General features: G+C 51.9%; 1 protein-coding gene across 1 annotated transcript in view; it reads right to left on the bottom strand.

Moving 5' to 3' along the window:
* Kif17 (kinesin family member 17) overlaps positions 1-13013 on the bottom strand; it is a 30375-nt gene that overhangs the window by 8136 nt on the left and 9226 nt on the right. The window contains exons 4-9 of the mRNA XM_051173663.1: positions 10121-10310; positions 6276-6728; positions 4972-5081; positions 2559-2712; positions 1503-2059; positions 580-657 (exon numbers count right to left, since the gene is read on the bottom strand). Of these exons, the coding sequence (XP_051029620.1) occupies positions 580-657; positions 1503-2059; positions 2559-2712; positions 4972-5081; positions 6276-6728; positions 10121-10310 (1542 nt within the window). The remainder of the gene's footprint in view (positions 1-579; positions 658-1502; positions 2060-2558; positions 2713-4971; positions 5082-6275; positions 6729-10120; positions 10311-13013) is intronic.

Here is a 13013-nt window from a genome sequence, read left to right as displayed (position 1 = left end):
CCTCTGCACCCCACCTGTCCTTCTTGGTGCCTCTGAGGACACTGGTGTCTTGTTCAGGAAATCTGGCATGAAATGCTCTTCCTGGCTCCTCCTCGATTTGGTCTCACCTCCTAGCTGGGGCCTCCCAACACTTTGTCTACCACCACCCTGTGACCCCTGCCTAGAGGCTTGCAGACTTACTGTTGCTCTACCTAAGTGTGAAGAGATTTAGAAGCCTCCTTCCCACCCACCCCCACCTGTCTGCTGCACTGTTCCAAGCAGAAGAAGAAGGGTGTTTAAATTGGTTGCCACAGGACTACAGGAGGTCCTGGACAGTGTCTTAGGACCATCAGGCCTGCCTGCAGCCCTGGTCCTCTGTGCATACCCTTCCTTTGCTCCTCTAAGACAAGGGCCTCCAATGCCACTGTCTCCAGAAGGCCTCCTATTAACTGCACAGAGTGGCAGCTCTCTCTTTAAACACTGCTCAGCCATGGGACACCTGCCTGGGGATGGTGGAGGCAAGGAAACCTAGTCCCAGGAAGGGAGGGCACAAGTCAGACAGACTGGGTCAGGCCCTTGGAGGGCCAGGCAGGTACTCACAGTCCTGAGGAGGAGGCTGTCAGCCACCTCAACTTCTGACTTTGTGTCACTGGGCTCCAGCAGGTCGGTCGAGGATGGCTGGTGGGGGGGAGGAACAGGTGAGGGAAAGGAAGAATGATCTGGGCCGCAAATCCCCTCTACTTCCTCACTGTCCTGACACCCAGTTCATCTTGCCTCCCTGGAGGCTGCAGACCCTGCATGACCTCCCCTGCCTGCCTGCTGCTGCTGTAGGGGTGAAGAGATGAGAGGAGAGACAGGGCATGGGTGAGTGCCTATGGTGTCCTAGGAGGTGCTCTGTGTTATCACGCAAAGCACAAGCTGGCATCTCTACTATTCAGGGGAGGAAACTGTGGTCCAGAGTTTCTGGCCAGTGTTGGACCATGAAGTGGGAGGTGGGATTTCAAAGGCCTGTGCTGTTACATGTGTGTGCATATGTGCACACACATGCTTACATGAAGAAAACAGAAAATGGGGAGAAAAGTGGAACATTTTCTTAAAACAGGAAGGGGCCAGAGATTGGGCAGGAAGGATTAGGGGAGGCACCCCAAGTCCTGTGGCCTTGAAAGGCAGCCCCAGGCTGCCTGTCTCTCTTAGGCTGGGAGCTCAGGATCACTATGGCAACTCAGCAACCCACCCTCCTTTACACACACACACACACACACACACATACACACACACACACACACGCAAAGGAACAAGTGCCTGCCTAACATGACCTGGGGGCTCCATCCCAGCTTTCCTAGTGTGTGTCTGACAGAGTATATGTCCTTCCCAGACCACAGGACAGCAAGCTCCCCAAAGAGGCCACCAAGTCACAGAGGACACATGTGGTCACTGCTGAACAGCAGAGATCAGCAGCCCTGTGTGTACAATGAGTCCTGTGGTCCCAGCCCACCCTGCCCACTCCATAGGACGTTCGCTACCTGCTCAGGGGTCTGGGAGACATTCTTCTGGGACAGGTCCGTCATGGCCACGGTGGAAGAGAGTGTGGCTAGCTTGGCTTCCACTTCAGCAAAGGGATCTTGCAGGCCTGTTAACACGTGTATGGGTTCTAGTGGTGGCTCATCCTCTTGGGCATAGTTTTCTGGCTCCAGTGAAGACGCAGCAACCTCTGGACCAAGATAGTCATCAGAGAAGTACCTGCTCTCAGCCAGCACCCCAGGCATGGAGAACTCCACATTGGAAAGCTCCTCGGGCCCGGGGAAGGCCTCCGACATTGAGGAGTCTTCGAGGGTAGATGACTCATTAGACCCAAAAGAAATCTCTGACCTGGATGGCTCCACATGGGACAGTTCCTCAAATGTGAGGGGAGCTTGGCTCTTGATGACCTCATCACCAGGCAGCGTGTTGGGCATGGAGAGGATAGTGGGCTTCACCGCCGTCTCATACTGCAAAGCTGGTAAGTACTCAGACCCGTTGGCTAACTCAGCCCTGGACATGACCTCTGACCTATAGAGGACTTCTGCCTTGAGAATCGCCTCTGCAACAAACAAGAATGTCTCACCTTCTCTCAGGGGGAAGGTGGCCTATGCCCACTGTGTCTCACAGACCAGCTTGAGATCCCAAGCGTCCGGATACATGTCCCCCATTCCTGCTCCACTGCCTTCTCTCCAGAGCCTAACCCTGCCTTCACCCCCTCTTCCAGGAAGCCATCGCTGAGCAGCACTGATAAGCCAGAGGTGGCCCAGCTTGTGGACAGAGCACCACAAGATAGTGTCGTCTGATTCTATCAGCTTTGGGCCTAGAGTGCCTGGATTCCAATCCTGACTCCACTTCCCCTGCTGTGTGGCCAAAGGCAAGTTACCTCTCTTCTCTGGGCCTGTTTCTTCACCTATAGGCGGAGGTTAATGTGGTACCAGCCTGGCTGGATTGTAAGGGGTAGAGAGGCCTGAGCCTACCATACAGAGGGCCCTTCACACTTCTGTCACCAAGAGGGAAGACAGGAGGTGGGCTCCTGGATGACCCACGGCAATACACACCTGTTTCCTTCTCTTTGCGTAGATTCTCCTCCAGCGTGGACAGCTTCACATCGTATGAGTTACGCATGGCAGTGATGTCTTCCTGTAGCCTGACCCGAGACTCTTGCTCCGCCTCGTAGTCGGCCTTCAGGCGGGCCAGGCGCTCCTCATATTCCTGAGGTGGTCGGAGACATAGAGGTGGTTAGTGACCACCACCTAACCCACCTTCAGAACTGACCTCCAGTGCTAGACACTCGGATGACACAGGAGAGGACAAGGTGAGTGTCCCTTTATCGCATGGGAGTGACAGTTGGACCTCGACAGCCCCTCTGCTCTGCTCTCTGAGGTTTTGATGGATTGATGCTTTCCATGTGCATTTTCAACCGCATTCTTCCACACCACACGGTGTCATGAATGCCTTTCCTCTTCTAGCCAATGTTTCTACCCAGTGCCACTCAAGCCATTGATAACAAAATACTGGATGCCAATCTTTCAGCCCAAACCTCCCCACTCTGACTGGAGGCTGAAGCCAGAGACAAGCCTTGGGCTCATAGCAGGGCTGCCTCCCAGCCAGGGCTGTCTTTGTACATGCAGGAGCTCCATTGTAGGGTCTGACTACCCTAGGGTATGGTTTGCAGCACAGTGGGCACTAAGAGAGTGTGATTCAGGAGAGATAGATGCACAGGACGATGGGTGACAGCCACACCTCTGCTTCCCATCATGGCTCCAAGCAGAAATTCCAGTGTCAGAAATGGAATCCTGAACAGCAGTGTCTGTCTGTCGGCACCCTCTGATAGCCTATAGTGTCCACTAGGTTTTAGGCAGGCAACATCCATGGCTTCCATGAAGCACCTCTCCAAAGTGAGGTATGTTCTCTTTGGAGGCCACTGAGGGGGAGGTGACATCCAACCTACCAGACCACAGGAGCCTGCCTAGAAGGTTCCATTCCAGGTAGTGTCCAGTTTTCTCCTCCCCTGAGAGTCTGTAGCCCAGATCCCTCATCATTGTGGGATCCCACAGCCACTCCAAGTCACTTGGTGTGGCTTCTGGTCATTGGTACCTGCAGAGCACCAAGGCTCCTAACACAGGAAGAGCTACCCCCTAGTGAGATGCTCAGCCCTCCCTAGAAAGGTTCTTCTTACCCCGCCCCCCACCTCCACAAAGGGCAAGACCTGGGTCCTGGAGCAGACTCAACACCAAGACCTATCCTAGATGATCCCCAAAGGCCAGAACTCCCAGGACTAGGGTCACTAAGCCAGGTCCCTGGTCCCATAAGCTGACAAGGATCTTGAGGGCTAGCCCCTAATTGAGGTCACAGCTGACAAGGGCCCCAGCTGTAGATGTCACCAGGTCAGAGATTCCAGGAGCTGCTTCTGCCTTGTATCAGGAGGAGTCAGGTACCCACAGGTACCCACCAGACAAGGTTAGCAGGCAGCCTTTTGGGACCCACAGAGCCTGGAGTTAAGAGGGACCCTCTGCTATGTCTTCTTATGTATGTACCCCTGGAGAGCTCCTGTCCTGCTGCTTCCCAGGGATGCTGGGAGATTCGTGGTGGGAGGACCTGGGTGCCGTGTGAAGCCAATGCTACACTTTCCCTAGGATAAACTAGCCGTGATGCTCTCAGGTCCAGGCTTGGCAGTGGCACCAAAGGCAAACAGATTCCTTTCCACTCTGATAGCCTGATCTCCACCAAGAGCCTTCCCATTCCAGGGACATGCTTTCTATCCCTATCAGTCCCTGGCCACCTTTTCTAGCATGCAGTGGTTTGAAGGAAAATGGCCCCCAATTGGAATGGCACTATTACGAGGTATGTCCTTGCTGGAGTATGTGTGCTCTTTTTTGGAAGAAGTGTGTTGCTGTGGAGGTGGGTTTTGAGGTCTCATACATGCTCAAGCCACCCCCAGTGATACAGTTCACTTCCTGTTGCCTGTGAAAGATGCAGAACTCTCAGATACCTCTCCAGAACCATGTCTGCCTGTACACTGCCATATTCCACCATGATGATAATGAACTGAACCTCTGAACTGTACTGTAAGCCATCCAATTAAAGGTTTCTCTTTATAAGAGTTGCCATGGTCATGGTGTCTCTTCACAGCAATAGAAACCCTAACTAAGACATAGCATTACCAAGGAGACCTCCTCTTGGGAATGTCCCTGGTCCTCAGCTCTCTCCCACACAGGTTCTACTGTGACACCAACAGCAATCTAGACCAGGAACCCAAGTTCCTGGATCCTGGATCCAACTCTGATATTCTCATCTTCCCTATAGCTTGGGAAAAGTTGTAACATCTCTTTGAAGTCCAGCTTCCTCAGAAATAAAAAGGGCACCATGATGCCAACCTCATGGGGAGTGAATTAGGGTGACACCTTCTCCTTTACCCTGGCTCTCCCAGGACACCCTCTCCTTCACACTGCCAACTCGCTGGGGTCTCACCTCCCGGATCAGTTGCTTCTCAGCTTCAGTGTCCTGCTGCGTAGCAGTGGGGGACAGCAGCTTCTCCTCAGGCTGGGCAGAGCTCAGGGGTGTCTGAGTGGACAGCAAGGCTGGAGATAAAGAGACATGAAGAGTCAGGAGTGAGTGAGGCACCCAGGAACCAGGCATAAATATGCCTTTATGTAAATGTAATCAACCAGTCAGCCGAGAGGTAAGTAGCACTAGACACAGCTCCCCGCTGCTGTGCACTGTGCACTAGGGAAGACAGCAAGTGAGTGTGCAAATGTGTAATGAATACAAAGAAAGGGTGGGCTGCCATTTGCTTGCTGGGAATCAAACCCTCTGGAAAAGCTGCCAGTGCTCTTAACCACTGAGTCACCTCTCCAGCCCCAACAGCAAGGGTTTAGAGAGGCTGGTCACAGCTCATGAGACAAGAGCTATTCAATGGGTGGGGCTGGCCAGCCTGGATTAGGGGCAAGAGGAGGGTGTGGGGGAGGGAAATGGGAGCCAGCAGAGGCAGACAGATACTCCACATCTTGCTAAAGGATCAGAGAGAAGGATGCAGTAACTGAGGGAAGAAGGAGACTGAGAGGCCCTGCATCCATGTCATTGAGCACTAGGCCTGGAGTCTCGCACACAGAACAGCTCATGGTCTAAGGTCTACGATGGTGGGTGGGTGTTGGAAGAATGGATGAGCAGGGGCTGTGTAAGCAATAGAGTGGGTGGAAGGGAGGTGAGCATGTGGGAAGGCAGGAGAGGGAGGGGGGGCTTGTGATGGGTGGAGGTTGGGGCAGTGTGTAGAATGGGTCAACAGAAGCAGCTGGGCAGGAGGACCAAGGGGCTGATGCTAGACTCTTCTGTGCTCACTGCTCCTAAGAGATGGCAACAGAACATTCTAGCTTCTCCTCAATCCCTGCAGGCCTGTGTTCCAGACCTGGCTTTCTATGCCTGCCAGATGACAGATTGTGAATGGAAGCTACAATTCCAGGAGCTGGGGTGGGATGTGGGGAAGTGAGTCACCCAGATGCTAAGAACATGATGCCCCTGCCACTGAGCTAGGGAGACAGTTGGGTAGACAGGTGAGCAAGCCTGAGGCAGTGAGCAGCTGTGAGCTTATGGCTGGCTGAATAGGCCAGCCAGCCAGGCCTCTTTCTGGGGCTACAGGCAGTTAGAGGCCATCACCACCGGGATATGATGTGAGCTGAGTGGTGTCCAAGGACCTGCCTATGGAGTCAGAGAAAGTAGCAGCATCGATGGGAAAACTGCTCGGCTCCGCCCTCTCCCGCTTCCCCAGGCTGTCCCACCTGACAGATGGCCAGGGCCCATCTGCTGGGCCAGAATGGCCTTTAGCCTCTTGATCTCCTCCTGATACTCTCGAAGTAGAGCATCCTTGGGGTCTTCGTTGATGCGTGGTTTGTTCTTGATGTTCTTGGCCCGGTTGGCATAGCGCAGCGTGCTGAGGCTCTCGTCGTAATTGTTGTCGGCAGGAGACAGGCAGGCCACCATCAGAGTCTTGGTGTTGCCTCCCAGTGAGTCCTGCAGCAATCGTGTCAGCTTTGAGTCCCGGTAAGGGATATGCTTGCAACGTCCGTCTACCAGGGCCGAGATGACATTGCCCAATGCTGACAGGGACAGGTTGATCTTAGTGGCCTCCTTCAGTCTTTCCCCTGTAGCCCCGGTCTTGGATTGCCGCTCACTGCCGGCCAGATCTACCAGGTTGAGTTTGCCTGCACGGAGGTGGTCCTTACCCCGCTCATCTGCAGATAGGCAGGCAGAGGGCAACAGCTGGTGAACCCCACATCTTCCCAAGGTGAGGGTGGTTGACTATCGGGCCCTCAGGGCTGATAGTCACCTACTTGGGGCTACATTTGAGCCTACGATGGTACAGGTAAGGAGACTGAGGCTCAGAGAAGATACGCAACTTTCCCAAGGCCACTCAGAAGCCAAGAAGGAAGGGGGGGGAGCTGGAGAGAGAGTTCAAAAATTAAGAGCATTGTCTGCTCTTCTAAAGGGGTCAGGTTCAAGTCCCAGCACCAATATGGCTGTTCACAATTGTCTTTAACTCCAGTTCCAGGTGATTTAACAACTCCCACACAGACATATATGTGGGCAAAACACCAATGCTCATACAAATAAATAAATCATTTACAAATAAAAAGGCGAAGCTGAGGAGGGGGGCCAAGGTGGGCACTCAGGGCTGCCTGACCCCAAAGGTAAGGCCCTGCGTTCTGGGGACAGCAGAGTCTCTTTTACGTCAGTTTGAACAGATTTCCTACGGGGCCAAAGGCAGAGGATGGCGAAGGGGAGATGAAAAGATTGACAGGGCACTTGCTTTGAGGGGCAACCCCACTTCTCCCGCACTGTATGGCACGGGCACAGCCACACACCTCTCTAATCCTCCAAGGGTTCAGTCTACAAAGTAAGAGTAGCCTTGACTGCTTCCGACCAGGATTGGATGTGAAGAGTCCACTGGCCACATACTCTCTGACCAGAGCAAAGCAATGTTAAGGGAAATAAATTTTTGCTGACGTTAGATGGATGTGAGGGATTTGAGTCTATAAGGTCTTTTTTTTTAAAAAAAAAAAATGGGGCAGAAAGAGACTAGTTTTGTTTTTGGAGAGTGCTTGTAGAATGTACCAGGATGAGTCATGAGCCTTGAGTATGTGTGTGCTCTGTGCTTTCACTGTGGTCTAGCCTGAGCAAATGAGTCTCAGAGCAGAAATGGCCTTGTACACAAAGGTGTTCATGGCAGCATCAGCTATAGCACAGTGAAACCAGAAATGATGCCAATGCCTCCTGGATGACAGCTGAGAAAAGGGGGGCGTCCTGCATCCACCACTCACCACCATGAAGACCCTACAGTGATGCTTAGACAGAACAAAAAAGAGGAGCCAGAGAAAACACTTAGCTGTGTGGCTATGTTCAGGCATTAGCCTGCCCTTCAAACCTTCTGCAAAGCCCAAGAGTGCTCATGAGCCTCTCCCTCCATCGAGTCAGGAAACTGTCCCTGCCCCAGATGCAACTGGGAGGTCATGTCCTCTTCAGATGGGCATCCCCAGGGACACTCATGTGTTGTAGAATATTATTTTAAGATGCACTACATTTGTTTATGCTGGGGAACATTTGTTTAATGATGTGTCACATTCTTTTATGTTGCATTTGTTCAACTCTGTGACGCTGTGCTACTTTGCCTGCCTAATTAAGAGCTGAACAGCCAATAGCAAGGCAGGAGAAAGAATGGGCAGGGCTGGCAGGCAGAGAGAATAAGTAGGAGGAGAAAAAGAAAGACAAATATCTAGGAGTCAGGGGAGGAGGGTGACTCAAGGGGCAGCCACCCAGCTACACAGCAGGCCACGGAAAAAGAAGTACAGCAAGGTATACAGAAATAGAGAAAGATAAAAGCCCAGAGGCATAGGTAGACAGGACAATTTAAGTTAAGAAAAGTTGGCTAGAAAGAAGCCAAGCATAAGCAGTCATAAGAAAGAATACAACTCTGCGTGTGATTTATTTGGGAGCTAGGTGAGGGACTCTCCCAAAGAGCAAATAACAGAAGAGTAAAGAGCAAACAGTTAAAAACAAAACAAAACAAAAAACAAACAAAATCCACCTATGCCCAGGTTGACGTCCTTCACTCAAGCAAGCACCAGGGCGCTGGTCTGCAAACAGGTTGCCCAGGTTGCTGAACAGAAGCATGGAGGGATGTTCTATCAGCCTGAGCCTTGACCCTGAGTTAGGGGTCTCTCCACAGTTACATTCCCAGTTGGGTTAGGCTGCTTCAGGCTCTATGCTCCCTGCAGTTCTAATTGTGACGGATCATCTGCTGCAGCTGCAGCATTTTAGGGGACAAGGTACCAGGAGGCCCTGGGTTCAAATTCTGACTCCTCCACTTCAAGACTGGGGTACCCTGTATGAGCAAATCTCTTCACTTCTCAGAGCCTAAGTTTCCTATGTGTAAAAGGAGAATGATACCTCCTGCCTCAAGGACTCCCACAGTTACACAGGTGAAGCATAGGGGAGCCCTCACACAGCATATCCCCTCACACAGCATCTCCCCTCACACAGCATCTCCTTCACACAGCATCTCCTTCACACGGCATCTCCTTCACACAGCATCTCCGTCACACAGCATCTCCTTCACACGGCATCTCCTTCACACAGCATCTCCGTCACACAGCATCTCCCCTCACACGGCATCTCCTTCACACAGCATCTCCTTCACACAGCATCTCCCCTCACACAGCATCTCCCCTCACACGGCATCTCCCCTCACACGGCATCTCCTTCACACGGCATCTCCTTCACACGGCATCTCCTTCACACAGGCATCTCCTTCACACGGCATCTCCTTCACACGGCATCTCCCCTCACACAGCATCTCCTTCACACGGCATCTCCCCTCACACGGCATCTCCTTCACACAGCATCTCCCCTCACAGGCATCTCCCCTCACACGGCATCTCCGTCACACAGCATCTCCTTCACACAGCATCTCCTTCACATAGCATCTCCCCTCACACAACATCTCCTTCACACAGCATCTCCCCTCACACAGTATCTCCTCTCACACAGCATCTCCCCTCACACGGCATCTGGCCTACAGGTGCTGAGAGTAAACACTGATTTCTTTCCCCTCTTCTCAGCAACTCTCCAAGGAAGAAAGAGGGGCAGGTGAACGAAGGGCAGAGAACATTACTGAGGAAGAGGAGTCATGAGGCCTGAGTGACACACAGAACTCTGGCCCTTCATATTTTCCAGGGATGAAACCCAAGGTCTGGAGCAGGCTACTCAAGTACTCAAGAGCTGAGCTCCAGCCCCATCTCTGAGACTCGGTCTTCTCACCTGTAAAATGGGGGTGTGAGCAGCTAGTTCATGGGAGGGTTGAAAAGAATAGATTAGATAATGGGTACATGCTGCCTGGGGCTCAGTGCTATCTAACAGTTTTGTGGTTTCTGGTACAGACCTAGGAAACAGGTCCCAAGCCCTTGTCTGGGAAGGACCCTTGTCTGTTTCCTTCAGGCAGTTAAGGGCATCTTTTCCCAGTTTGCCGTGGGGTTCTCCAGGCTCCAAAGAGGTGAGACACCCTCCTAGCAGGAGTGGGAATTTGGCTCAGCATGTGTGGGCCACCCTCTGCCTGCAGCCAGCCCCGTACCCACGGCATAGATCTCGATGCTGATGGTGAAGATGGAGTGTGAGCGGGAGGAGTCCTTATTCATCAGGGTGTAGCCAACTGCACGGTTCTTCCAGCCGGTCTCCATGACGCGTTCACACTGGGCCACATTATGCACCGTGTGCATGGACAGCCCCTTGACGTACACGCCCTTCTCGGGATGCTCCTTCAGCTGCAGGGAAAAGGAGCAAGGAAGGTTGAGATCACCAAGGATCTCTAACAAACCCAAATGTGGGACCCTGTCCAGGCCTGTAATAGGCAGAGGCCTTGCTCTAGTGGAGACAACTGCAAACCTACCCCTGCCTCCCACCTATTGGGGGATCCTGAACCTCAATAGGCACATCTTGAAAATGGGCATGAGATACCTATTTCATGGGAATGGTAAGATTCAGTAAAGTAAGGCACACACATGCTTTGCATGGGACCCTCAGCTTCTGGATGCTGATGGAGCTGGTACCCAGGACTCTGAATGGATCTCCTTTGTCCTGTGCACATGGCTTCTGATATGCCCTCTGCTGATGTGACCAGGGCAATGGAAATGTTTCCTGATTCCTGGATGGTGGCAGGTCATTTGCTGCCCAAGCTCACAAGGCTCTCAGCTCAGCCCTCAAGAGATGGCAGCGAGTAAGCTATGCATGCCCCCAATGTTCCCGGCTTCCTTTCCAGGCACCCAAGGAGCTTCATGACTTACACAGAGCAGTGAAATGCAGAATTTCTTGAGAGGAAAGAAAACCAAACTGGCAAGAACAGAATGAAGGGCTGGGTGTGGTGGAGCATGTCTGTAATCTCAACACTTAGTCGGCAGAGAGGCAAACTACTGCAAATTCAAGGCCACCCCGGGCTAAACATCAAGACCATATCTTGGGTGGAAGAGGGAAGGAAAGCAGAATGAACAGGAGATGTCTGCCTGCCAAGCAGCCATGTTGATTGGAGCCCAGAAGGCTCAACTCTCTGCTCTAGGAGTCCTAGGAGGGGACAAGTCCCCTTCTGTGCATGAGTTGGCTGGGAGCACAGGCTAGCTCCACCTGCTTGGGTGTGATGTCCCTCCGGGGCTGGTTCTATGGAACAGACAAGTAACTGAGGACAGAAAGGTTAAACGACTTGCTGAAAGCCATAAGGCTATTAGTGGGGTTTCGGTGACAGAAGGCTTCAGAAGCAGGATAAAGAGTCATAGATGATGGGCACAAAGGACAAGCTCCTGAAAACAGAGGTAAGCAGCATTGAGGGCCCCAAAAGCAGGCACACGATCCTGCTACACTCCTATAATCTAGAACCCAGTTTAGAGCACACAGCAGGTCTGAGGAGTGTCTGGTCACCCCCAGAAAGAGCACACTGAGCTGGAGAGATGCCTCAGTGGTTAAGAGAACTTGTTGCTTTTGCAGAGGACTGGGGTTCAATTCCCAGTGTCCACATGGTAGCTCACAACCATCTAGTTCCAAGGGATACCACAACTTCTTCTGATTTCTGTAGGAAATAGACATGTACACAGTGCACATATAAACATAATACATACATATAGGCATATATACATACATACATAATACATAAAGGTAAAACACTCATATGTATAAAAATAAATCCATCTAATAAGTTTTGTTGTTAAAAAGAGCCTATTTAGGTCAGGCAGTCATAGTGCACACTTTTAATCCCAGCACTTGGGAGGCAGAGGTGGGCAGATTACTGAGTTTGAGGCCAGCCTAGTCTACATACTGAGTTCTAGGATAGCCTGAGCTACACAAAGAAACCTTGCCTTGAAAAAAAAAATAAAGAAGAAAACAACAAAAGTCTATTTAGCTGGGCATGGTGGCACACACCTTTAATCCCAGCATTTGGGAAGCAGAGACAGGTGGATCTCTGTGAGTTGAAGGCCAGCCTGGTCTAGACAGTGAGTTCTAAGATGGCCAGAGCTATAGTGAGACTGTATTTTTAAAAAGCATACTGAGCCACTTCCCTATTTATTCAACAGGACTCAGGCTAGGAACCCTGCTACATGAGGGTTGTCAGCTGGCCTCTATAGGCCTCATAGTAGCCTCTCCTATGAGATGGGGATTAAACCCCCATTTCTGTGAAACTCCATAGGAAGAAAACAGACCTGTGGTACCTTGGTGGGCTTGGTGGAAGCAGGCCATGAAGGGGACATGGATGCTGCCTTGAGCATACGTAACCTCAGAAAGAAAATCAGCACCCCTACATCTCTGATACCCTCAGAGGTCCTTCCCATCACTCTCACCCACACCTCTGCCAACACTGGTCCTGGGGAGGTGCTGAGTGATGGCTACCAGCTGTACATCCTATCCCCCTCAGTAACTGCTTATCTAGGCTGCAAGAAACAAGAGCCAGGTCTCCATGGCAACCAGCTGTGCTACTGCAGTGATGGAGAGGGGCACAGGCACATGGCCATGACTAGGATCCATTTGGGGGGGGATGTTCATATGCTCTTCCCACACATGACTCAGGGAGGAATCTTGGGAGGCCCCTGCAGGCTCCACTCCACCACAATCTACTCAGTGGAGATCTGGGGCAGTATCAATACTGGCTTGGGGATGGGGAGTTGGCTTCCTCAAATCTCTTGCTGGCCTTTGCATTATAAAATGTACCAGACGCTATGCTAACCACAGGTTGAGAGCTTGCTCTGTGGAGTCTCGGGTTCCAATCCATTCCCACTCTGTGTCCTCTTTGGGTTATACATAGGTTCGTGAATCATAGATGATGAGAACAGGGTTCTCCTACGCTTACATGAAAACCATCTGCATATCACCCACAGAGCAGCATATCAAAGGCCGAGTGCCTACAGGGTGTGCCCCACCGAGCACATCTATCACCTGCAGCCCCCAAGGCAGTGGGCTCCCTAAGTGAGGCCTTCCCAGGGTCCAGA

The sequence above is a fragment of the Phodopus roborovskii genome, unplaced genomic scaffold (genome assembly GCF_943737965.1).
Source record: "Phodopus roborovskii unplaced genomic scaffold, PHOROB, whole genome shotgun sequence".
Classification (NCBI taxonomy): Eukaryota; Metazoa; Chordata; class Mammalia; order Rodentia; family Cricetidae; genus Phodopus; species Phodopus roborovskii.
The sequence above is the reverse complement of the archived record's forward strand: the minus strand, read 5'-3'. Positions and strand labels throughout refer to the sequence as shown.